Genomic DNA, 27,833 nt, shown 5'->3' with positions numbered 1-27,833 from the left:
ACGCATGATGTAAATCTGTAAAGTCAGTGCACGGTCCCTGAAGTTATTGTAACAAGGCCAGAACAGTTGGTCTGAATTACCAGTTCTGTACATGATTGAGACTGAAGGGAAATAAATCAAAGCTTTGACAGATATTAGAACTCGAGGGTCATGCCAAAGAACGGCTTCACTCACCAAGCAGGAGCTTTCTCACCTCGTTCAGATACACCTAGCTAGTCAACAAAGCAACTTCAATATTAACGGCAATTAGAATCGTAAAATCTCTTCAGTGCAGAAGGAGGCCATTCGGCCCATCGAGCCTGCACCGACAACAATCCCACCCAGGCCCTAACCCTGCGCATCTACACCACTAATCCCCCTGACACTAAGGGACAATTTGGCATGGTCAACCCACCTAACCTGCACATCTTTGGACACCAAGAGTCAATTTAGCATGGCCAATCCACCTAACCTGCACATCTTTGGACTGTGGGAGGAAAACAGAGCACCCGGAGGAAACCCACGCAAACACGGGGAGAACGTGCAAACTCCACACAGCCAGTCACCCAAAGCCGGAATTGAAGCCGGGTCCCTGGTGCTGTGAGGTAGCAGCACTAACCACTGTGTCACCGTGCCACCCTTAATTCAGAAGTTAATTTATATTCAATTAGATGAAACTCCCTAATTGTCATTAAAAACCATTCTGGTTCATTAATGCCCTTTATGAAAGGAAATCCACCATCCTTACTCTGACTGTCCCATATATGACTCTAGTCCAACAGCTGTAATGTGGCAACAAGGGGATTTGCACAGTAACTTCATTGCAGTGTTAATGTAAGTCTACTTGTGAAACGAATGAACAAACTTTATCTTCATCACACAATAGGAACCCTTGACATCTTGAATAGAATCCCTGCAGTGCAGAAGGAGGCCATTTGGTCCATCGAACATGGACCCACCACAATGGGTCCATATTCGATTGGACCTATCGCCAATCGAATAGGTCCAATCGAATATGGACCTATCGCCATAACCCCACATATTTACCCTGCTAATCTCCCTGACACTAGGGTCAATTTAACACGGCCAATCAACGTAACCTGCACATATTTGGAGTGTGGGAGGAAACCAGAGCACCCGGAGGAAACCCACACAGACATGGGAAGAGCGTGCAAACTCCGCACAGACAGTGACCCAAGGCTGGAATTGAACCCGGGTCCCTGGCGCTGTGAGGCAGCAGTGCTAACCACCGTGCCATCGCTTGGCATAAACTAACTGGAGATGAAACTAAAATAACAGCCAGACATAAATTCAAAGCTGCACAATTCTAAAAAGACATCATTGGCAGCGACGCTCCAATGAATCTGCTGTGTTTGGCCACAGGTCATGTGGGTTCCGATTCCCCCCCTCAAAGAATGTCTACCCGTCACTGGTTCCCAAGGCAGGTGGTAGGAGTCTCTGAGAGCGACATTCATCCACTCTCTGGACTGCAGCCACACAGTGCTGCAGAGTGGAATACATTTGTCTACCAGTTGTGTATTCATTGATGTGGAACAAAAGAACATTTTAAAAAAGTTATTGCAGTGCTGACTATCCGGGGAGTGTGGGGGCACACCGTACATTGTGCGATGAGGGCAGTGGAGAGTATTTGCAGCACCAACGATATACCACAGCTGCGTTCTTGCAACCAAACCCAAAAGCCCCGGGGCTCTTAACCGCGCATGGAGTGTACAACGCAGAAACAAGCCACTTGGCTCAAGATGTTGGCACTAATGCTCCACCCTGGCTTACACTCATCCTACATTCAGCAGCTCAAGTTGTAAGGTAAACTTTATTAACCCTCTGCAAGCCTTGCTGATACACTGCACTGCACAAGAGTTCAATCTATTCGATATCCCAGCCCGGGCAGTAAGGAAGATAATTCCCACCACAACCCCCATCCGCCCCCGCTGTTAGTTCCCAGGATATTAGCTGTTTTCCACCCACTCCCCTGTTCTATCATAGAATCCCTTAAGTGCAGAAGGAGGCTATTTGGCTCATAGAGTCTGCACCGACCACAATCCCACCCAGGCCCTGTCCCCATAACCCCATGTATTTACCCTACTACTTCCCCTGACACTCGGGTCAATTTACCATGGCCAATCTACCCAATCCGAACACCTTTGGAGTATGGGAGGAAACCGGAGCACCTGGAGGAAACCCACGCAGACATGGGGAGAATGTGCAGACTTCACACAAACAGTGACCCAAGCCGAGAATCGAACCTGGGTCCCTGGCGGTGTGAGGCAGCAGTGCTAACAACTGTGCCACTGTGCCGTTACTCTCATTCTATGCTCTTAAAACTGTCCTCTTACTCTTTTAAACTTTAATTGTGTTCTACACCCCAGCTGTGACTGTAACATTCTGCACCCTCTCTTTTCCTTCTCCCCTACAGACTCTATGAATGGTATGTTATGTCTGTTTGGCGCAAGAAGCAATACTTTTCACTGCATCCCAATAAGTTAGCACTGTTGCCTCACAGCGCCAGGGTGATTCTCGGTGTAGAGTTTGCACGTTCTCCCCATGTCTGCGTGGGCTTTCGCCGGGTGCTCCGGTTTCCTCTCACACTCCAAAGATTGGCCATGATAAATTGCCCCTTCGGTTAGTGGGATTACTGGGTAAACCTGGGTAATAGTCGGTGCAGACTCGGTGGGCCAAATGGCCTCTTTCTGCACTCTAGTGAGTCTACAATTCTATGTGACACTAATAAATCAAATCGAAGTCAGTGTCCAGGATATTTGCTGTGTTATTATTTTGTACATGGGGTGGTGGGATAAGAAGATCCATCTCAGGCCCTCACAGCCATACTTGCTTCAAACAAAAACAAGTCACCTTTACCACAATTCAATTGATACAATGCGACCCCCATCTGACTTTTAGATGAATGATCCCTCAGGCTGGGGGGAAAGGCAAGCGAAAAGGGAATTAGAAAGGAGGGCTTTCAACTAAGCTGTGGAAATGTAATTGTGCCAACGTTTCAGAATGAGGAAAAAAGCTCTCGTATGCCTCAGTTGCCTCCCCATCCCTGGCATCAGTTCAATCTCAGGAGGCCCCTCAGCACCCCAAAAAGTTACAATATTCGCCACACACAGAACTGGACTGGCTGTTAAAGGGAGGGGTACTGATCCCCCCCTACCCCGTGATGGTACAATTCACCTCCAGCGTGAAGCACAGCCCAGGGCAGCTTCAAAACCCATGTCACTTACTCCAAAAGGCAAAGCAGTGGTTGCGGAAAGCAAGGGAGATTCAGAACCTGGACGCTTATTTGAATAGAGCTGCCTGTTATTTAAGAGTCAAGTAGAGGGATTGGGTACAATCGGTGAAGAATCCCCTCGGAATGAATCAGAAAATTGAAAGGAAGTGTTGGCAGCGGAAAAGGATTTATTTATGCTATTTGTGCTCAATTCTAAAGCGTGCTGCGATGGTTTTATTTATACTGGTTGTAGTAGGTTCCAGCGTTGTGTGTGTGTGTGTTTCCTAACTTGGCTGCCGATGAAAGCCCCTATATTGTCCACAGTTCAACGCTGACTCACAATGCACCTTTAGTCCAGCGATTTGAATGCTTTGGTCGGGATCAACATTTCACCGTGGAAATGGGGAGAGTGTAAAACAGAACATTCACAAAAGAAGCCAGAGGGAGTTTGGAGGGTGCGATGGCGTCAAGATGGCAAAAGAAGCTGCAGCAACAAGCACAGGTCCCAGACTCTACTGAGGAAAAAAATGTTCTCCTCTAATCTTTCAAGCAAATTAAAGCAAAAAAACCTAGAATTCTTACTCTCAAAAAGTCAGTGGAGAGACAGTTTCTCAGATTTGGTAAGAATGTCATGGAAAATGGTTGAGGGAGATAGTGGCCTAGCGGCACTGCAGAGTCCAGAGACCAGGGGTAATGCTCTGCGGACCCGGGTTCGAATCCCGCCACAGCAGATTTGTGAAATTTGAATTTGAATCAAAAATATCTGGAATTAAAAATCTAATGATGACCATGAAACCATTGTCGATTGCCATCAAAGCTCATCTGGTTCACTAATGTCCTCTAGGGAAGGAAATCTGCCACCCTTACCTGGTCTGGCCTATATGTGACTCCAGATCCTCAGCAATGTGGTTGACTCTTCAAATGCCCTCTGAAATGACCTAGCAAGCCACTCAATCCAACAGCAATTAGGAATGGGCAACAAATGCTGGCCCAGCCAGCCACATGCATATCCCATGATTGAATAAAACAGCTGAGATAAGATAGATCTCACTGGATGGTAGAACAGGCTTAATGGGCTGAATGGCCTTCACCTGTTCCTCTAGGAAAAGATTGGTTGGTTTTTGCTCAGGTTGTCTAAGGAACGTGTGAACTCCACTCAACACTCCTGCCAAGTCAGAAGGCCTTGGGTTTAAGGCCCAGACAGGCTTTTGGGATATAAGTTTATATTGATGTCAGTGACTTATTGAGGGAGTGCTGCATTGTTGAAGGCGCTGCATCATTTGGGATGAGCTATGAATCCCAGCTGCTGGACTAAATGGGTGTTCCCATGGCAATATCGTGGGTCCTCCCCCCCCCAGTCAATTATTAAAACCAGATTAAGTGCACTATTTGGAGGGGACAATGCATGATCGGAGGAGGACTGTCCTTCAGACAGTGAATGGAAAAGATCGAGAGAGAGTTCCCATTCTTGGACTCCAGGAATTAAGCCACAAGCGGGTATCAGACAAACTGGGGTGGCTTTTTCTTGAATTTAGAAGGTATGGGGATGATTTAATCAGTTTTCAAGATATCAAGGTGAATGGATAGAATCACCACAGTACAGGAGGCCATTCGGTCCATTGAGCCTGCACTAACAACAATCCCACCCAGGCCGTATCCCCGTAACCCCACATATTTACCCTGAAAATCCCCCCTGACACTAAGGGCCAATTTAGCATGACCAATACACCCAATCAGCATGTCGTTTGGAGTGTGGGAGGAAACCGGAGCACCCGGAGGAAACCCACGCAGACACGGGGAGAACGTGCAAACTCCACACAGACAGTGACCCGAGGCCGGAATTGAACCCGGGTCCCCGGCGCTGAGAGGCAGCAGCGCTAACCACTGTGCCACCGTGCCGATTAGGGGAAACATTTCTGTCGATTGGGAAGACCAGAACTCGGGGATATGGTCAAGTTAGAGCCAGAACTTTCAAAGGCGTGATATTAGGAAACACTTCATCATAGAAAGGGTGGCACAAGTTTGGAATTCACTCCCACAAACTGGCAGTGATCCGAGATTCAAAATTAACAATTGATTGGAGATCGATAGATTTGTGTCAACCAGATGTAACAAAGGAAATCGATGGTTGGTGTCTGGAGCAAGGTTGCAGATATTGATGGGCAAAACAAGTTTATTTTTTTTATTTGTTCACGGGATGTGGGCTTTGCTGGCTGGGCCAACATTTATTGCCCATCCCTAGTTGCCCGAGGGCAGTTGAGAGTCAACTACATTGTCTTGGCTCTGGAGTCACATGTAGGCCAGACCAGGTAAGGATGGCAGATTTCCTTCTTAGGGCGGCACGGTAGCACAGTGGTTAGCACTGCTGCTTCACAGCTCCAGGGACCTGGGTTCGATTCCCGGCTTCGGTCACTGTCTGTGTGGAGTTTGCCCATTCTCCTCGTGTCTGCGTGGGTTTCCTCCGGGTGCCCCGGTTTCCTCCCACAGTCCAAAGATGTGCGGGTTAGGTTGATTAAGGGCAATTTTAGCTTGGCCAGTGTCCTGGGATGTGTAGGTTAGAGGGATTAGTGGGTAAATATGTGGGGGTAGGGCCTGGGTGGGATTGTGGTCGGTGCAGACTCGATGGGCCGAATGGCCTCTTTCTGTGCTGTAGGGATTCTAAGATTCTAAAGGACATTAGCGAACCAGTTGCGTTTTTCCGACAATCGATTTCACAGTCATCCGTAGATCCTGAATTCCAGATATTTTTAAATCAAATTCAAATTCCACCATCTGCCGTGGCGGGATTGGAACCCGGGTCCCCAGAACGTTAGCTGAGCTTCTGGATTAATAGTCTAGCGATAATACCACTAGGCCACCGCCTCCCATGAGATTGGAGGGACTAAAGTGCCTACGTTTGCAGGTGACCTGCCATGCCCTTTTCCACACATTACAAAAATGACCCTGCTACAAAGGCTGTATAGTGCGCAAGAAACTTTTCACTGTATGTTAATACATGTGACAATAATAAATCAAATCAAAAATATTTAATTGGTTGCGATATTCTGACATTGCGAAAGATGCAATTTTTTTTCTTGAAGAAAGATACAATTAGAACAGCACTGTTGAGGTCCATGAGGCAGCCTTTAGGTGCGGTGGGGTGTGTGTGTGCGTGCGTATGTGTGTGGGGGGGGGGGGTTGTGGGGGAGGAGGGAGGGTGGGCTGCTGCAGTGATATGCCCCATACCCAGCAGACCAAGAGGCAAGCTCGGAAAAGGCAAAAACGGAGATCAAAGCCATTTTTCATCTTGGAAGCCTTTCATCATTATCTTGCCCCAGCACGGTTTCCAATTAAGGTGCATGCCAACAGCACGGGGGCTGCTGGGCCCTGCCACAGCAATAACAAAAAGAGAAAAAAAACTCAGCAATTTTGCAGCTCATCTACCGGGGCGGATAAGCAGACAGATTTCCGTTTCACGCGAGTCAAGACTTGGTGGGGGGAGAAAAAAAGCACCAAAAGGCAGCTTTTTTTTTTCCACAAGAGATCTGATGTGAAAGAACAGTCCCATCACTCACGCTCAGACTGTTCGCCTTTACCTCATTTCCTAGCTATTTGTGGCCCCGGTGGAGGTTTGCTGTTGCAGCACTTTCTTCAGCCAAGCAACACGAAAGCATTTACTGAAACTGGCTGCAGCTTTTCCCTGCTGAACGACATTGGAAACCATCCCCCCCCCCCCCCCCCCCCGCCTCCTCCCCCCAAAACAGAAACCTTATTGCTCCCCAGGGACGGAAGAACAAATGTATCCCGGGCCAGAAAGGAAGTGCGGGGGAAAAGGATGCGTTTGATGCAAAAACAAAGCAGAATGACAAGCCGTCCTATTCATCGTGCAGAGTTACAGAGTGCACACAGCACTAGCAGGGGGAGCAAAGTGACACAGTGGGAGCTTTCAAAGATAATTGTGTGTACCCAAGAGCCCAGCCAGTCAGGCGCATTAATGTGGTTCCTACTTACTCTCCTCGCCACTCCCACCTCCAGCACTTCATTAGGCAGCAGCTCGTGCTCTCCTAGCCGGTGTCGTGAGCAACTCCAGCCCTCGGGAGCCATACCCAAAGCCCACTCATTGCAAGTCAGGCACCAGGCCAGATACCAGCTCCCAGCACAGCAGTGACTACTTAGAGAGGGCAGCACAGCTGGATGCACCCCCTGTCCTGGCCACATACCTTAGCAGTACCCTCTGTGGATTAGGGAACCCTGCTAATCATTCTTGGTGGCACAGTGGGTTAGCACTGCTGCCTCACAGCGCTAGGGACCCCGGGTTTAATTCCCGGCTTGGGTCACTACCTATGTGGAGTTTTCACATTCTCCCCGTGTCTGCGTGGGTTTCCTCCGGGTGCTCCGGTTTCCTCCCACAGTCCAAAGACGTGCATTGGCCATGCTAAATTCTCCCTCAGTGTACCCAAACAGGCGCCGGAGTGTAGCGACTAGGGGATTTTCACAGTAACTTCATTGCAGTGTTAATGTAAGCCTTCTTGTGATACTAATAAATAAATTTTAACTTTATCCTCTCTGAAACCAGCCGAGGATTACTACAGCAGCTGTGATGGTCTCAGAACTGGACCACTTTCAGATGATGCGATTACAGATTATTCTTTTTTTTATTCATTCGTGGGACATGGGCGTTGCTGGCTGGTCAGCATTTATTGGCCATCCCTAGTTGACCTTGGAGGACAGTTGAGAGCCAATCACATTGCTGTGGCTCTGGAGTAACATGTAGGCCAGACCAGGTAAGGACAGCAGATTTCCTTCCCTAAAGGACATTAGTGAACCAGATGGGTTTTTCCGACAATCGTCAATGGTTTCCTGGTCGTGAGTAGATTCTTAATTCCAGATTTTTTTTATTGAATTCAAATTCCACCACCTGCCAAGGCGGGATTCGAACCCAGGTCCCCAGAACATTAGCTGTGTTTCTGGATTAAGAGTGCAGCGATAATGCCACTAGGCCATCGCCTCCCCAACAGCGGGTGGGATTTTACAGCCTCACTCGAGCAAGGCCGGAAAATCCCACTCGAGGTCAACAGACATTTCCGTTGTCCGCCCCTCCCCAGCTCCAATTCTGTGGCAGGCAGGGCGGTAGAATCCCGGCGATCTCTCAGCTTTAGAGAGAAAAATTGAAGATGGAACAGTTTGTCACGGAGGTGGGAAGGTGGCATCCGATTTGTGTCAAGAAACGTGCTGGATGATCGCAACTGGGTGAAAGGATTGGTTGCACAGTGGTAGACAACCTGCAGCCTGGGGGACACATGTGTGGCCCATCAGATTCCTGAGTGTCGCCCACAAGACATTTTGTTGACTGTTGTCCATGTGCAGGGTTGCCAGATTCTGCTGGTTTCCTGTCTGCATAGGATCTTTCCCCCTACTATTCCCTTTTCCCTCCATGATCCTTCTGAGCGGTTATCAGGACTGGACATCACAATTGGCCTTGATATTCTTGGGAGTAAGGAGTGAGGGATGCATAGAAAGAAGAGTTGGCAATTTAGTTGCTGGATGGACCGCCTGACTAAAGCGATACGCACATAAAGCAAGGACACGTGAAGTGAGATGTGCGCTGATTGCTGACATTGAGTGTGAGAGCCGTCCGCTCCCTCTGTATCCAATCAAAAATTAAATATTTATTTTGGTTTTACCATGTGAAGTTGATAGTTCTATTAATAAATTAGTATTTTCTATAACTCGTTATGAAATATTCAGTGTGTGTTACATGTATTTAATCTTATTCGTGGGATCATGATTGGTGAACGAGCCCGATTTCAATCTTGTGACCCACTGGGATGAAGGAGGGCCACTGATGTGGTCCCCTCACTCGCCGAGGTTGCCCATCACTGGCCTACAAGCTAGAGAGAAAGTAACAGTCGTGGTTTCTGTTTCTGGGTAGGGGAAATCTGGTGGAAGGCTATTGATGCTGGTGATCAAATTAAAAACTTCAAAACAAAGATTGAAAAGACTTTGTTGGCAAGAGTATGAAGTGATATGGAACCAAGGCAGGTAAATGGAGGTCAGGATCTCATTATAAATGACAGTGCAGGCTTGAGTGACTAAATTGCCAATTCTTGTTGCTATATTCCTTTGTAACCCCCACTCCTTAATCCAGGACCACTAAGTCCAGTTGTGATGCCCAGAAGGATCATTTAGATCCAAAACATTAACTCTGTTTCTCTCCTCATAGGTTTAAGTTTATTTGTGTCACAGGTATGCTTACTTTAACACTGCAATGAAGTTACTGTGAAAATCCCCTAGTCGCCACACTCCGGCGCCTGTTCGGGTACACCGAGGGAGAATTTAGCATGGCCAATGCATCTAACCAGCAGATCTTTCGGACTTGTGGGAGGAAACCAGAGCACCCGGAGGAAACCCACACAGACACTCCAGTTCTCTGGAACATGCAAACTCCACACAGGCCATGACCTGAGGCCGGAATTGAACCTGGGTCCCTGGCACTGTGAGGCAGCAGTGCTAACCACTGTGACATCGTTACCTCAAAGCCAACAGAAAAGTTAAAACAAGAGAGAGGAAGCCAAAAGATTTACAGCTTGGACAGCAGTGGGGGGGGAGGCAAGAGTTTTAAAAATTGCACAGGCGAGGATTACAATCTAAAAATATTTTCAATAAGAATTATTCCTGGAACAAATGTTTTCGGAAATGAAATTGCTTCTGATGTCAGCAGATTGATGAGGTGAAAGAGGCCATTAAAACCATCTGTATCAATAAAACTGTGCAAAAAATAACAAGATGCATCCCCCACACCTCTCCCGGCTTTGGGATTTCAGATGGATGAAGGGAAGCAATATCACAAAGTGTATCCGAGCGCTTACTGACAAATAGCCACATTTACTGCGCTACTTTTTCAAGCTACTGACTGAATGAATGAAGAAGTGATTTCAATTGAGGTTTCTTTTGGCACCGTAACACTGGACGAGAGCAAGTGGCGAGTTCAGAATAAATAGTGTTTGCAATCCTTTGCAAAACCGCCAAGACAGATGCCCATTTCTCTTCATGGACAAATCGCTCAGAGAGACGTTGCGCCTGGGCTCTTTCGCTGAAAAGTCAAATGCTATTTAGTGAGCTCTCAGCTGATGAAACAAAAAAAAGGGGGGGGGGGGGGGGAGGGCAGGGGGAGACCATAATCAAGGGCATTATTGTTTGAAAGCCTGGTCACAACAACTGTTTAAATTTCGTAAACAAGCTGGATTTATGGGGCAACGCATAAAACCCTGAATAAGTGTTGCGACTGCGCATGAGCTAATAGAATGTTTCAGGATAGCTGAGAACTACACAAAAATGTGTCACATTACGTGAAGAAAAAAATCTATTCTTTTCAAGTAAATTGTTCTTTAGCCCCACTCAATCTCTGGTCAAATTGGCCAAATCTCTGGTCAAAATTCCTCCATTTCGATTTATTATTGCTTCCACAGAAATTTGGAAAGATGATGGCTATCAGATAAATATTTTAAACTGGCATGCACTTTGTGGTGAGTATCTGCTCTTGGTTACACCTTGAGCAGTTCCTGGAGGAGCTTGGGAGAGTGGCAATATTCTGACCCCCGCCCCCCCCCCACCCAAGTCTGTCTTTATTCTCACGACGTTTGCTCCTCCCAGCCATCACCTTCTCTCCCTCACAGTAACATGAAGGAACTCACAAGCAGCCAAGACAGAACACCAAAAATTGGAAGGCATGTTCTCCCAAAAGTAGCAATAAAACACAAGAGTTGCAGTAACATCGGAGTTTTCTGGTTTAATCTAATGGGTGACTGTACCAGTCATGTGTGCGGTTGGTTCCGCAGGTCAGAAGATGCCAGGGTTCAATCCTGCTCAGTGCCAAGTTGGGTCCTCTTAATTGCCCTCGATGTTGTGGAACAATGGGGATCGGGAAACCGGGTGGAGAGGGGGAAAGCACTGGCTCTTAACGGCTATTCAATGACCACCGCTTTTTGTAAATGCATACATGCAAGGTTGGAGCGGCACGGTGGCACAGTGGTTCGCACTGCTGCCTCACAGTGCCAGGGTCCCGAGTTCGATTCCTGGCTTGTGGCACTGACTGTGCAGAGTCTGCATGCTCTCCCTGTGGGTTTCCTCCGGGTGCTCCAGTTTCCTCCCACAGTCCGAAAGAACAAAGAAAATTACAGCACAGGAACAGACCCTTCGGCCCTCCAAGCCTGCACTGACCATGCTGCCCGACTGAACTAAAACCCCCTACCAAAGAAAATTACAGCACAGGAACAGGCCTTAAAACTTGCTGGGTTTTTAAAAATTCATTCTTGGGACATCGGCTTCTCTGGCTGGCCAGCATTTATTGCCCATCCCTAGTTGCTCGAAGGCAGTTGAGAATCAACCACATCGCTGTGGGTCTGGAGTCACATGTAGGCCAGACCAGGTAAGGATGGCAAATTTCCTTCCCTGAAGGACATTAATGAACCAGATGGGTTTTTTCGACAATTGACAATGGTTCCATGGTCATCGGTAGATTCTTAATTCCAGATTTTGTTTTTTTATTTTTATTGAATTCAAATTCCACTATCTGCCGTAGTGGGATTCGAACCCAGGTCCTTAGAGAATTAGCTGAGTTTCTGGATTAATAGTCCAGCGATAATATCACGAGGCCATCGCCTGCCCCTAAGGTTAGGTGCATTGGCCATGCTAAATGTCCCCTCAGTGAACCCAATCAGGCGCCGGAGTGTGGCGACTAGGGGATTTTCACAGTAACTTCATTGCAGTGTTAATGTAAGCTGACTTGTGACACTAATAAATAGAAAAGGGGATGTCAAGCCTATTCAGCCTCACAGCAAAAGCTTTAATGGGCAGCACGGTAGCACAGTGGTTAGCACTGCTGCTTCACAGCTCCAGGGACCTGGGTTCGATTCCTGGCTTGGGTCACTGTCTGTGTGGAGTTTGCACATTCTCCTCGTGTCTGCGTGGGTTTCCTCCGGGTGCTCCGGTTTCCTCCCACAGTCCAAAGATGTACGGGTTAGGTTGATTGGCCATGCTAAAAATTGCCCTTAGTGTTCTGAGATGTGTAGGTTAGAGGGATTAGCGGGTAAATCTGTAGGGATATGGGGATACGGCCTGGGTGGGATTGTGGTCGGTGCAGACTCGATGGGCCGAATGGCCTCTTTCTGTACTGTAGGGTTTCTATGATTTACTCATCTTCTAGCAGCACACGAAAGGGACTTAGACAAGGTGAACCAGAGAAAACTCGAGTGGGGAAGAGATGGGAGAAAAACCGTGACGGCTTAATTCATTCAACAAAGCAAAACAGCCAACCAGGAAGAGGACTGTAAAAAAAAAAGTGTCCTTTGTGAGCAGCACAATAAAGGGTAAAGATGATTGCGAGGCCCGAAGGCATGCTCATTACAACAATTACCCGAGCAGCAGCTGAATGCTGTGGAGAGCTGGATGACAAAGGCAAAGGACCCCCAAGGTAACACAACAGCCCTCGCAGACCAGGGAGCTGTGCAGAACGCGCAGATGAATTACAGCAAATTACACTCAGTGAATCAGACCGCCTAATTAGCGCAACTAAAAGTAAAAGTTGCAGCGAGGAAAAGGGCAATTTGCATTTATGATGGTCACTTACCTTTGCGTAGTCAAGTGGAAGCTGGTCTTCAGGACATTTGAACACGCCCTCACTGAAACAAAAGAGAGAGAAGAACTGGTAAATGCACAGGCAGCGTGCAATAGTAATAATTTAATATGTAACCAATATGGGAGGGAGGGAGATCTCTGGTCCCTCCAAGCGTTTCCTTGGCAATTTTACCATTAGCACTAATGAGACATTTAGAGGCAGGTTCTCTGTTTTAACATAATGCTGTATTTATACACACCCTCGCGTTTTACACAGCAGATTACACTCATGTTCTTGGAGTGTACACAAACCTAACTCGAAATTCAGCACACCATGGGGTTCGGGAAAGAGAAGAAACACTCACTTTTATAATTGCTTAGTAATCAGACCAATTCAAAATCATAGGAAGTTTATTTACTCGTGTCACAAGTATATTATCTTACTCTCCACCCTGACTGTAACACTATATTCTGCACCCTCTCCTTTCCTTCTCTATTAACCGTACGCTTTGTCTGTATAGCACGCAAGAAACAATACTTTTCACTGTATCCCAACACATGTGACAATAATAAATCAAATCAAAATCAACAAAGCAGCTCACATTAACACTGCAATGAAGTTACTATGAAAATCCCCGACTCGCCACACTCCGGCGTCTGTTCGGGTACACTGAGGGAGAATTTTAGCGTGGAATCCCTACAGTGCAGAAGGAGGCCATTGAGTCTGCACCAACTCTCGATCAGTGCATCTTACCCAGGCCCTATCCCGGTAACTCTACATATTTACCCACTAATCCCCAAAACCTACACATCTTGAGAGATACGAAGACAATTTAGCATGGCCAATCCACCTAACCCTCATCATCGGACTGTGGGAGGAAACCAAAGAACCCGGCAGAAACCCACGCAGACATGGGGAGAACGTGCAGACTCCGCACAGTGTCCCAAGCCAGGAATTGAACCCAGGTCCCTGGCGCTGTGAGGCAGCAGTGCTAACCACTGTGCCACCGTGCCGTGAAGGAAGATGACAGCTGACTCTTGCTTATCAGGCGAACTCCAAATGTAATCACACCTTCCCCCAGGCAAACTCCCTGAAATGTCAGCAGGGCTGGTACAGACTTCCACTGCTTTTTCCTCTTAAAAGTTTTGTTTATTCTATTTCAGTAAATGTGGATTAAAAGAATCATTAATTTTTTTATGTCTGCACGTGGATCAACATTTGTTTTATATTAATGAAAAGATCCATTTAACAGCCGCTTCTCTGCGACTGGGTTGGCGAAAAACTTTGAATCTGTCGTGCAACTGCATGTAATAACTGCAAAAATCTTCTTTGTAAACTGCTGTGAACACTTACAGCTTGAAGGAATAAAGAGGTGGAAAAACAGAGAAGCAGTTTCTCTCTTTCCCTTCACCTCCCCTTACAGAAACACAGAAAATAGGTACAGGAGTAGGCCATTCAGCCCTTCAAGCCTGCTCTGCCATTCAATATGATCGTGGCTGATTCTCTGTTTCAACGCCATATTCCCAAGCTGTCCCCATACCCCTTGACACCGGAGTCTAGAAATCTATCTATTTCCTTCTTTAATATATTCAGTGATCCGACCTCCACAGCTTTCTGTGGTAGAGAATTCCACAGGTTCACCACCCTCAGAGTGAAGAAGTTTCTCCCTATCTCAGTCCTGAATGGCCTACTCCGTATCATGAGACTCTGACCCCCTGTTCCAGACCCTCCAGCCAGAGAAAGCAGCGTCCCTGCACCCACTCCTGTCCAGCCCTGTCAGAATTTTATACATTTCAGTCAGCTTCCCCTCTCGTTCTTCTAAATTCCAGTGAATACAGGCCCGGTCGAGCCACTCTCTCCTCATACGACAATCCTGCCATTCGAGGAACCCACAACAATGTATTATCCCCCCCAAAGGCTGTAGCTTATCAAGTCTCCAATCTGTGCTGAGTTTATTGATTACGGTGTGGAATCAGTCAGGTCAACTGGAAAGGATGGGGAACTCCTAGCAGGAGGCATTTTTCATGCACTCAACTGATCCTTACTGAACACAGTGTGAATAGTATGCAAGTGAAGGCGGGGGGGGGGGGGGGGCGTCTCAGCCTGGCAGGGAAACCCCTGTAATGCAACAGCTGATTAAGCAGCATGGTGGCAGTGGTTAGCACTGCTGCCTCACAGCGCCAGAAACCTGGGTTCGATTCCGGCCTCGGGTCACTATCTGTGTAGAGTCTGCGCGGTCTCCCAGTGTCTACGTGGGTTTCCTCCGGGTGCTCCGGCTTCCTCCCACAGTCCAAAGATGTGCGGGTTAGATGGATTGGCCACGCTAAATTGTCCCTTAGTATCAGGGAGATTAGTAGGGTAAATACATGCGGTTAAGGGGATCGGGTGTGGGTAGGATTGTCATCAGTACAGGCTCGATGGGCCGAATGGCCACCTTCTGCACTGTAGGGATTCTCTGATTCTTAAAAAGCCATTAGAAAAAAAACTATTGACCCTTAATTTCCCAAATGGCACAAGTCAACTTGGACACCAGTCCTTTTTTGGTGACATTCAGGCAACTTGCTTGGATTGGTGCCCTCAGTGGAGAAGACCCTCGGGAAACTGAAACACATGGAGAGAGGGGGGAAAAAGAGGTGTTGCTTTAACTGTCGGCGAGCAGTGACCGGAGTTCCAGCATCCCGCGTGGCTTCATTTTGTGAAAGCAGTTAATTATATCATAAAATCCCTGCAGTGCAGAAGGAGGCCATTCGGCCAACAATCCCACCCAGGCCCTATCCCCGTAACCCCACATATTTACCCTACCAATCCCCCTGACACTAAGGAGCAAATTAGCATGGCCAATCAACCTAATCTGCACATCTTTGGACTGTGGGAGGAAACCGGAGCACCCAGAGGAAACCCAGGCAGACACGGGGAGAATGCGCACACTCCACACAGACAGTGACCCAAGCCGGGAATCGAACTCGTGTCCTTGGTGCTTGTGAGGCTGCAGTGCTAACCACTTTGCCACCGTGCCGCCCCGCTTGTTATATTGTTATAGTGACAAAACACCAACAGCTATGGGGAGGCGATGGTGTGGGGTATTGTCACTGGACTAGTAATCCAGAGACCCAGGATAATGCTCACTATGGGTGGCACGGTTGATCAGGCCTGCTCTAAAATTAGCCCTCCCTTTCTCTCTCTCTCTCTCTCCTCATGCCCTCCAACCCCCACACCATCTCTCGGCCTTGTCAGTTTACCCAGAGTTTGACACAGCGGCGGTGGCAGAAGCCCCCCAGAGCATGGGAGGTGCACGCCGACAGTGGAGTAGTGTCTTCGAGATGAAAGGAGAAAATTAGGAGAAGTGCAGAAAATTTCAAGAAGGAATAAAACGAGATTGTGTTTCCAACTAAAACACACACACAGCAAGTCAGCACCTTCAGGGCAGGAGAGAAGGAAATTGGAGGGAAACGATCAGACAGTGTGATCCATCCTGGGGACTATCTTGTGATTGATTTCCATTATCTCTGTTCCACAGCCAACACCCAGAATGCATTGCACGCCAAGCCAGCACACACGAAGCCAAGCGTTTGATCATCAGAGCCAACGTCTTATGTGGCCCACTAGCATAATTTGTTTTATAATGCTCCTGGGAAGCACTTTGAGATGTTTTATATTAAAGGTTCTACATAAACCCAATTCATTGCTGTCGATCCCTAACAGCTGTCCAATCCCGAAGATGACACAAGTGCTCGGATAGCAGCATCATTCCAAAGATGACTATTCGGCCCATCGAGTGAGAGGCTACTCGGAAAGACCTATCCAATTAATCCCACCCCCGTGCTTTTTCCCCCCATTGCTTTGCAATAATTCATTCTTTAAATATATATATTACATTTGGAAAAGGTTATTCTACGATGTAAACAAATGTTATGTACGCACAGAGGATTTGATCGTCATAGAACAATACAACACGGAAACAGGCCCTTCGGCCCAACTGGCCCATGCCGACCATGGTGCCCTCCCAGCTAGTCCCAATTGCCTGTGTTTGGCCCATATCCCTCGAATCCTTTCCCGTCCATGTACTTATCCTAATGCTTTTTAAATGCTGCTATTATACCGGCCTCAACCACTTTCTCTGGCAGCTCATTCCTCTGTGTGAAGAAGTTGCGCCTCAGGTCCCTTTTAAATCTTTCCCCTCTCACCTTAAACCTATGCCCTCTAGTTTTCAATTCCCCTTCCCTGGGAAAAAGACTATGGGCGGGATATTACAGCCTCGCTCATCCCAAAACCGTAAAATCCCGCCCGAGGTCATCTACGGTCCATCCCTCACCCGCTCCGAATACCATAGCAGGCAGGACGGTAAAGTTCCGGCATATGCGTGTTCATCCTATATAGCTTTCAAGCTCTTTTATGTCATGATACTCCGGTGTGTTACTGTCTTAATAGTGTCTAAATCCTGATCACTACTCCTTCAGTGCAATCACTGAGGTTTACTGAGCAATAATCTGCAGCTAATGACTAAATTCTCCCACGTTCAATATTTATTCAGTTGGGGTTTAGGTGGACGATGGGAGACGATTCCCATATCTGCAAACTTTGCCGCCGTTTAAATCCAAATTGGAAGCCAAACGCTGCTAAATTGTCAATGACTGTATCCAGTGTGGCACTACAAACAATGTGACAAGTGTGCGGATAGACAATTAAATCCAATTCCGCGCTCTCGCACCAATTTAAGCTTTTCTATATAGCTGTTAAACGCTTTATTATTTAACTTCACAATCCACCACCCCCCACCCCGCCACCCCAGCCCCTTCAGATGAATTTCTATTGAAGCCCACTCTATTAAGTGCATACTAATAACAGCACTCTCTGCTCAAGTGCACCCCACAAAAGCACTTCACACTTGCGCAGCTGATTGATGCCCCTGGCCTATAATTACCTTTGTTTTTTAAACAACACTGTCGGGTTAGTGTAATGTTCATTGATTAGCTGTTGACAGTCAACTGGTCAGGATGTCAAGAGTTGTCCTAAATGGTCATATGACTGCACTAACCAAATCCACAGGCAAACGTCTCCAAAACGTCCGCTTCTGGCAATCTTCAAAATGTGCGAATCAGCGAGGGTGTTCACACAATCAAGGACCCCACAATCCCAGACATTCTCTCTTCCACCTTCTTCCGTCGGGAAAAAGATACAAACGTCTGAGGTCACGTACCAACCGACTCAAGAACAGCTTCTTCCCTGCTGCCGTCATAGAAATCATAGAAACCCTACAGTACAGAAAGAGGCCATTTGGCCCATCGAGTCTGCACCAACCACAATCCCACCCAGGCCCTACTCCCATATTCCTACATATTTACCCACTAATCCCTCTAACCTACGCATCTCAGGACACTAAGGGCAATTTTTAGCACAGCCAATCAAGCTAACCCGCACAACTTTGGACTGTGGGAGGAAACTGGAGCACCCGGAGGAAACCCACGCAGTCACGAGGAGAATGTGTAAACTCCACACAGACAGTGACCCAAGCCGGGAATCGAACCCAGGTCCCTGGAGCTGTGAAGCAGCAGTGCTAACCACTGTGCTACCGTGCCGCCCCTAAGTCAGTTGAATGTAAATTGATCTTTCTCTACATACTAGTTATGACTGTAACACTATATTCTGCACCCTCTCCTTTCCTTCTCTATGAACGGTATGCTTTGTCTGTATCGCATGCAAGAAACAATACTTTTGATTGTATCCCAATACATGATACAATAATAAACCAAATCAAATCAAGAGACTGCCATGTCCTTCCTAGGATTCACCCCATCCCATCGGTAAGCAGAACATTTTCCAATCCATTGCCCACGAGGTCATATTCCAATAGGAGTCCTGACAGTTAGCGAGCTTGTATTTGAATAGAAAGAGTATCCTTGCTCTAGTCCAGTCCTCACTTGGCACCTATGCTGTTGCACAGTGATCAGGGAAGGGTAGATGTATAAATTCAGAATTGGGGAGGCAGTGGCCTAGTGGTATTATCACCAGACTATTAATCCAGAAACTCAACTAATGTTCTGAGGCCCCAGGTTCGAATCCCACCACAGCAGATGGTGGAATTTGAATTCAGTAAAAAATATCTAGAATGAAGAATCTACTGATGACCATGAAACCATTGTCAATTGTCGGAAAAAACAATTGGTTCACTAATGTCCTATAGGGAAGGAAATCTGCCATCCTTACCCTACATGTGACAGAGCCACAGCAAAGTGGTTGACTCTCAACTGCCATTGGGCAACTAGGGATGGGTAATAAATGCTGGCCAGCCAGCGACACCCATGTACCATGAATGAATAAAGGAACACTTCACCACCTACTCTCTCCCTCCGTCTCTGCATCCCAAAGTGCTGTCGTTGCGACAAAATGCACTTGGAAGTAAAGTCCTGCTCCGACACGGGCAAACTATGGAATGACCAGCGAATCGAGAGTGAGAATCTTGCTCAATAAAAAGCAGAACCATTGGAGGGAGCCAGAGATTCTTACAATATGCTTTTGGCACATTATGCAGTTAATTAAGACAGCACAGTTTTCTATTGAGAAAATGAAGTTGAATGTTGTAAAGATGAAACATTTGCCAAGCAGTCCCACTTAGATCCTGTTCCAGCCTTTGAAGCTCATCAAGGCATTTGTTCCAAATCACTGAACAAAGCAAGAAAAGAGAATCAAAAAGCCACAATTCAGGCCCGTCATCCACCCAAAAGGGTGAGATTAAAATTACTAATATGTTTCTCAGGGACCTGCTCTATGTATCCTCACGCACCCTGAAAATTCCCACATCCATGCAACAGACGGTTTCTTTAATCTCGTAAGAGACATCACATCTTTGAATAAATCTGCATCAAGCAGCCACATTAACAGAGTAGCAATGTCTAGAAAACTACTTTTTCCCCTTTAATGAACTGCAGTACTGCTGGTGCCTCAAAATAGTCTTTTGGCATGAACAGATTTAGCCACAAAAAAAAAATGAACGAAAGGGCCTTTTTAAAAAAAAAATGTACTCATGAGACACAGATGTCACTGGCTGGCTAGCATTTATTGCCCATCCGTAGTTGCCCAAGGGCAATTGAGAATCCCCCACATTGCTCTGGAGTCACATGTAGGCCAGACCGGATAAGGACAGCAGATTTCCTTCCCTAAAGGCATTAGTGAACCAGATGGGTTTTTCCAACAATCAATAATGGTTTCATGGTCATCAGTAGATTCTTAAATCCAGATTTTTTTTTTGTAGAATTCAAATTCTATCACCTGCCGTGGCGGGATTCGAATCCAGGTCCCCAAAACATTAACTGAGTTTCTGGATTAATAGTCTAGCGATAATACCACTAGGCCATCACCTCCTGTTGCTGTACTGTAATTTTCTTTGTTCGGAATAGAGGGATATGGTCCCAGGAAGGGTGGGGGATTTAGTTCAGTGGGAAAGCATGGTCGGTGCAGACTTGGAGGGCCGAAGGGCCTGTTCCTATGCTGTAATTTTCTTTGTTCTTTGTGAAAAGGACACTGCTGCAATTTTTAATACAGCTGCTTCAAACATTGCAAACCACTAGAAGTTATTTATTAAAGTCATCACTGTAGATACACAACATAAAAGGAACAGAGGCGGACAGTGAACTTTAGGATGGGCTGACCTGGCTTAACAAGCTTTGTGCATTTCTGTACAAATCGATCGGCTGGTTTGTGGATGGAAAGTTCAACACACTACTTCACCCCAATTCATTACTCTGCTGTTTAGGTACTTGGAGTAGATGTGGGAATTACACTGGCACCAAAGGCTTTCCAGCTGTGTCTCTGGCACTTACGCTTTGCATCACGTAGCAAATGTTGATGGATTAGACTTCGGATAGATGGTACTCCGGCCACAAGTGGTGGGCGGAATTCTCCCATTTTGGGATTAAGTGCCATGGTGAGGGCGGAAACATGGAGTGTTTCCCACTGCAGAGGCTGGTGGGAAAATCTTCCAACCCGACCTCATTAATTAACACCGTAGCCACGTGGCGGGGCAGGCCTGGATGGTGCGCAGTCCGCCATTGTATTGTAAACGAGCCCAACATCGCAGACCCCGCGACTGAAGAAAGAGAAGGTGCACCTCCTGAAGACAGATCTCCGGGAATGTTCTGAAGCTGGAAGATGGGATCCCCCTCCAAGACGCCGAAGCTGGAAGGTCCCCCTGCATTTGCTCCCCACCCCCCACAACCCACGGCTGTGAAGTTCCAGGGTTGCTGTCAGCCTCCATCCTGAACTCTGGGGGGCAGCACCAGGCATTGTTGAAGTGAGTCTCGACATCTTCACACCATGGTCTTCCAAACGTGCTTTCCGAGCAGCATCGTGGAGAATCTGGCATTTGGTGGGGACAGCTGCTTCATGCCACGAGGTGTTCACGCGGCAGCCTCTGGCCAAAACACAGAGCCAACACCAAAGAAAAATCAGCACTTGGGCAAAGTGCAGGAAAGCGAGTGTCATGCGGAGAACAGTACCTCAAAGCTTCAGTATTAGGAGGACAGGCAAGAAAATAAAAGCTCAAGAGGAATCTGGGGCACGGCTTCTGGAGTTCTCAGCAACCTTCTAATGCCTTGAAGTGTGGATGCATTTTGAGGCACTATGTATAATATCGTCACGCCAAACATCTGACAATATGTAAGCTTTGCATAATCATGGTCTGGGAGTGTACAAATTAACTGTGAGTGCCCAGCAATGGATTTCTTCCGTTAGACTTGGCAACTTAACTGGATAGTTTTAAAGGATGCTAGTTAAATAGATAAACCACATAAAGGTGTGGGTGGCGCCCCCACCCTCCCCCCCAGACGTGTGGGTGGTGCCCCCACCCTCCCCCCCCCATGACGCGTGGTTGGTGCCCCACCCTCTCCCCCAAGGCACATGGTTGGTGCCCCCACCCTCTCCCCCAAGGCACGTGGTTGGCGCCCCCACCCTCCCCCTCAGACACGTGGGTGGCGCCCCCACCCTCCCCCCCAGATGGCACCCCCACCGTCCCCAGATGCGTGGGTGGTGCCCCCACCCTCCCCCCAGACACGTGGGTGGCGCCCCCACCCTCCCCCCCAGATGGCACCCCTTCCGTCCCCAGATGCGTGGGTGGCGCCCCCAACCTCCCCCCCCCCCCCCAGTCATGTAGGTGGCGCCCCCACCCTCCCCATCCCAGATGCGTGGGTGGCGCCCCCCCCCCTCACCCCCCCCCCCCCCAGACACGTGAGTGGCGCCCCCACCCTCCCCCCAGGCACATGGGTGGCGCCCCCACCCTCCCCCCAAGCACGTGGGTGGCGCCCCCCCCCCCCCCAGACACGTGAGTGGCGCCCCCACCCTCCCCCCAGACACGTGGGTGGCGCCCCCACCCTCCCCCCCAGATGGCACCCCCACCGTCCCCAGATGCGTGGGTGGTGCCCCTACCCTCCCCCCAGACACGTGGGTGGCGCCCCCAACCTCCCCCCCCCAGACGTGAGGGTGGTGCCCCCACCCTCCCCCCAGACACGTGCGTGGCGCCCCCAACCTCCCCCCCCAGATGCGTGGGTGGCGCCCCCACCACCCTCCCCCCCCCCCCCACCCAGACACGTGAGTGGTGCCCCCACCCTCCCCCCAGGCACATGGGTGGCGCCCCACCCTCCCCCCAAGCACGTGGGTGGCGCCCCCACCCTCCCCCCAGGCACGTGGGTGGCGGCCCCCTCCCCATACACATGGGTGCCCCACACACGTGCACCACTCCACCCAGATAACTCCCACTCGTGTTGAGGGAGACTGGAGCAATGCAAATTACTTTCATTCTTTTGAAAGAAAAATCTGAAAAGCACGATGCAGACCCCTTTAAAGCTGCAATGATAAAATCTATCAAAGTGGACAGATCACCTTTCATCAGTGTGTGAAGTCAGACAGTGCAATTGGAAAATAATAAAGCTGTTGGAGCAAAATAATAGCTTTTGGACAGAGAACGGTCATTGATAAATGACAGTGATGAGCACGCACAGACAGGGAGTTTAATAACCATTGTAATACATAATAGATTGTCACTTGTTAAATTAGATAGTCTTCCTCATTCTTAATGCCCCATTCCTGAGCTTCAATCAACACTCCGAACTTTTTAATAAAGTTAAAGCAATGTCATTCTTAATTTTTTTTAAATTTAAAAAATAAATTAAAGCAGGATACAAGGATACAGTCAGAATCCAATATTCTGAAGGTTTGAAATAGATTATATTTTAAAAACTAGCCCAGTGGATATGGAATATTGTTAAAATCTTTAACAAAGGCCTCAAGGTAAAGTTTCAATCCTGCCTTTCACCACTTAGCTTTAAGTTTATTTATTAGTGTCACAAGTAGGCTTACATTAACACTGCAATGAAATTACCCGAGTCGCCACACTCCGGCACCTGTTCAGGTACACTGAGGGAGAATTTAGCATGGCCATTGCATCTAACTAGCACGTCTTTTGGACTGTAGGAGGAAACCCACGCAGACACAGGGAGAACGTGTAGAATTTGTTGCACTTATTTCAGTGTCCCCATAAATCTTGGAACATCAGAACCATATATTTGGGTGCCTCCGTGTACAAAAGTGTCTTTCTAACACTTCTAATTCAAATTCTAACAGGACTAGACAGGGTAGATGCAGGAAGGATGTTCCTGTTGGTGGGGGGAGTCCAGAACCAGGGGTCACAGTCTGAGGATTCGTGGTAGACCATTTAGGACGGAGATGAGGACAAATTTCTTCACCCAAAGAATGGTGAGCCTGTGGAATTCATTACCACAGGAAGTAGTTGATGCCAAAACATTGAATGTATTCAAGAGGCGGCTGGATGGACCACTTGGGGCGAACGGGATCAAAAGTTATGGGGAGAAAGCAGGATTAGGCTATTGAGTTGGACGGTCAGCCATGATCGTGATGAAGGACAGAGCAGGCTTGAAGGGCTGAATGGCCTCCTCCTGCTCCTATGTTCCAGAAGCAGCGAGTAGTGCAACCCACTGCTCCCAATCACACAAAATCCACCTAATTACCTCCCACAGCCTGAGAGGGCTGGATTTGTGCCAATAGCTTGGCTAACCTTGTTCATTTCATCAGTTCCTGCTTCGATATATTGGTACCGATTTCCTCACCTGTGCACAGACCACCTTTTTGACGTGGTTCTAACAGATGAGTTCAATTGGAGGCAAATTCAATGGGATCATCTAGATTCCAGAAGTTTCTCCACACGATCATATTACAACATTAGGCTATCAATGTGCTTTACATTCAAGGACCAAAGTGATATTCCACTACAGAGCCTACTATAAGATCCTCAAGTATCTAAAAGGTGACTGAAAATTCATTTGATCAGCAACTTGGAGCTTAAAGAATAGCTCTGCGCAGAAACGACAAATTCCCCACTCCATCATCCGCCCTGCAAGCTTTATTCCAATTTTAAAGATGTCTTATAATCTATACCTCAGAAATGCAAAGGTAGGATCTCTTTTGGAGCACAAGCATGCAATCAGGCCATTAGAAAAGGTATCTGCAAACATCAATCAATGGTGGCACGGTGGTTAGCACTGATGCCTCACAGTGCCAGGGACCCGGGTTCAATTCCGGCCTTGGGTGACTGTCTGTGTGGAGTCTGCACGTTCTCCCCGCGTTTGCATGGGTTTCCTCCAGGTGCTCCGGTTTCCTCCAATGTGTGGGTTAGGTGGATTGGCCATGGTAAGTTGTCTCTTGGTGTCCCAAGATGTGCAGGTTAGGGGATTTGCCATGGCAAATGTGTCAGGTTAGGGTGGGGGAAGAGGGCCTGGGTAAGACATGCTGTCAGGGAGGTGTGATCTCAATGGGCCGAATGGCCTCTTCGGCACTGCAGGGAATCTAAGAAAAACAAGTCCCAGAGCAACCACCTGGTTCACTGAATCTGATTTGTGAATTCGGAATGCGACCTTGGCACCAAAATCCATTGCTGATCCCTGCCCAAAACAACATAATGTTCATTGTTTAAATCTTTTGAGAATGGAGAAACTATGCAAAACACACTCCTACCGTATAACATACTTATTCTATAGCTGTGCAGATGCACGGAACCCCCTTTCTCTCTCAGTCTAAGTGTCTAAACACTAAATTCACTGCAATCTATCCTTCACTTTGGATCCTCTTTGAGAAAAGCAAATAAAATCTGTTTTGGTACTTAACTGGGCATAGCTGCAGTTTCCTGGACTTTTTCAGTAATTACTATTTAATCCTTGTTGAAGCCTAATCCCACAGCCTGAAATTCAGCTGAACTCTAATCCGATTGTTTGGACGATAGGTGCGTTTAATATCCACGTCTTACAGATTTGGCAAATGCCCTCCGCATTCAAGTTGTCTTTGGACACTCTCTGCCCATTCTTGTGGGTGAAGATTGAACTACAGAATACCTGTAGTGCAAAAGAGGCCATTCAGCCCATTGAGTCTGCACCATCTCTCTGACAGAGTATCTTACCCAGGCCCTCTCCCCTGTCCTATCCCCATTCCCTCGGGGAATTTCACAGTAACTTCATTGCAGTGTTAATGTAAGCCTTACTTGTGACTAATAAATAAACTTTAACTTTATCCCCGTTACCCCACACACTTACCATGGCTAATCCATCTAACCTGCAGATTTTAGAATCATAGAATCCCTCCAGTGCAGAAGGAGGCCATTCGGCCCATCGAGTCTGCACCGACCACAATCCCACCCAGGCCCTAACCCCATAACCCTACTTATTTACCTTACTAACCCCCTGACACTAAAGAACAATTTACCATGGCCTATCAACCTAAGCCGCATATCTTTGGAGTGTGGGAGGAGCACCCGGAGGAAATCCATGCACACTTGGGGAGAACGTGCAGACTCCACACAGACAGTGACCCAAACCGGAATCGAACCCAGGTCCCTGCTGCTGTAAGGCAGCAGTGCTAACCACTGTGCCACCGTGCCGTCCTTGGGACACTAAGGGGCAATTCAGCCTGGCCAATACGCCTAACCCATGCATCTTTGGACTCCTGTGTGGGGGAAGCTATTAATAGTTACCCAAACACATACAGCAGTACCCCGGCAAGGAATTAACATCTTCAGGAGAGCAAGAAACGGAGAAAAAGTCCAAAGAAGGTAGAAATTTTGTATCTCCAATTGTCCAATATTCTGAGCACACTGAAAAATGACTTGCAATTGAGAGAACCGCAGTGATGATTTGAAGTCTTAAGAAAATGGAGAACTATTCTTATGATGAACTAAAATGAAGATGATACTGACGCAGCCGTTTCCTGGTGCTAGCTAGATTAGGGGTTTACAATAAATTAGTTTTTATAGTGTCCTTACTGCAGTTTTAATATCAGGAGTGAGTGATGGGTGATTAAAGGCAGGGCATTTTATTTTAAATTTACATTTAACTGCTTTTTTAAAATAAAAGAGTTGGACTCTTTTATTTTATTTCATTTTCTGAACTTTTATAGTCACTTGAGAGGAATAAACTTGTAGAGATACAAAGCATAAAGCTAGGGAAAGGGATGCACTGCATTGCTCTAAAGAGCTGACATAGATTCAATGGGCCGAAGGGCTTCCTTCTTTGTTGTAATGAACGTATGACTTATTTATTTATTATCGTCACAAGTAGGCTTACATTAACGCTGCAATTAAATTACTGTGGAAAATCCTCTAGTCGCCACACTGCGGCGCCTGTTCGGGTACACTGAGGGAGAATTTAGCACGGCCAATGCACCTAACCTGCACATCTTTCGGACTATGGGAGGAAACCGGAGCACCCGGAGGAAACGCATGCAAACACGGGGAGAATGTGCAGACTCCGCACAGGCACTGACGCAAGCCAGGAATCAAACCCAGGTCCCTGGCACTGTGAGGCAGCAGTGTTAACCACTACGCCACCACACTATCATTTGCATGACCTGTTTAAACCCGTACTGGTCACCCTTCTGATTCAATGTATTCCAACCTGGTGGGTCAGATAACCTGGGTAGAGTTTGTAGTCTGCTTTGCGGTCTCTGATTCACTAGTTACTATCTAGTGGGAACCAACGATGGTTCACCACACTCTGCTACAAACCTGTCTCCAAAACTAAAAGCATTTGTAATTCACCTTGTGCCCTGAACTCTGCCTTAATATAAAAGTACATCACTTGCAAACAGTCTTTGAAAGGGTTAATTAGGTCAGAGGGTTGCCTGCATCCTTGCAAATTTGTCGCATTTCCATTAATAACTGATGGAACATTTCTTCCTCGCTGGAGTGGAGACAAAACACATTGCAGCTCGCTCCTTGGATGACTGCTCGACCTGTAAAGTTTCCAAGAGTATTTCCTCCCGCTGTTTTGACATTTGAGAGAGACCAGGAAACACAAGTTAAACCACGTTGAACAAATGTTTAAAAAAAAACGCAAACGCTTGCTCACAAATGTCAACACTTCATCATTTAAAAATGAAGTCAGTTGGCTCTTGTTTAAGTGAAATGGGCCAGAAGGTTAGCACTGCATCATTCTGTTTACTCACAACACTGTATTGTTGGCCAGACTAGACACATCTTCCTGCCATTGGGATGCTTTCTTCCTTGCTCGCACTCTGAAGCGAGCTACGAAAACAAAGCAGAAGCTGAACACGTCATCGCTAGTGAGGTTTTACCTTTCGAGGTCTACCTGTTGTCTCAGTTAGGCAAGGCATGCCAACTCGTCAATGCAGGGTCATTGCCCCAGGGGATGATTCAGATGCTAAAGGAATTTCTTCTGCAATGTCTCTGGCTGCACCCTCCAGGTTCAATGGGGTTGTGATGGGGGTGGGGGGTTGGTTTGAGCCATAGAACGGAGGGAAGATGGGCGGACTGTGAAACAAATGCCAGTGCCCTCCTTAAAATCGACTCCACACGCAATGACTTGAGGCTGCAATTGAACCCGGGTCCCTGGCACTACAAGACAGCGGCAGTGCTGACCAGTGTACCATCCTTGTGTCCTTCTTAAAAAATCAACTCCACAAGCATTCAGGCTAAACTGCAAAATCAACTTTACTGGACTGGATACGAGGCCTGGG

The 27,833-nt window shown here is 47.5% G+C and overlaps 1 protein-coding gene across 1 annotated transcript in view; it reads right to left on the bottom strand.

Annotated features, from left to right (window-relative positions):
* Positions 1-27,833, bottom strand: part of LOC144501277 (TNF receptor-associated factor 4-like) — a 122,142-nt gene that overhangs the window by 21,774 nt on the left and 72,535 nt on the right. Inside the window, exon 2 of the mRNA XM_078224831.1 lies at positions 12,819-12,870. Coding sequence (XP_078080957.1) covers positions 12,819-12,870 — 52 coding nt within the window. The remainder of the gene's footprint in view (positions 1-12,818; positions 12,871-27,833) is intronic.

Source organism: Mustelus asterias, chromosome 12 (assembly GCF_964213995.1).
Source record: "Mustelus asterias chromosome 12, sMusAst1.hap1.1, whole genome shotgun sequence".
NCBI lineage: Eukaryota > Metazoa > Chordata > Chondrichthyes > Carcharhiniformes > Triakidae > Mustelus > Mustelus asterias.
Note: the sequence above shows the minus strand (reverse complement) of the source record. Positions and strands in the feature narration are given on the sequence as shown.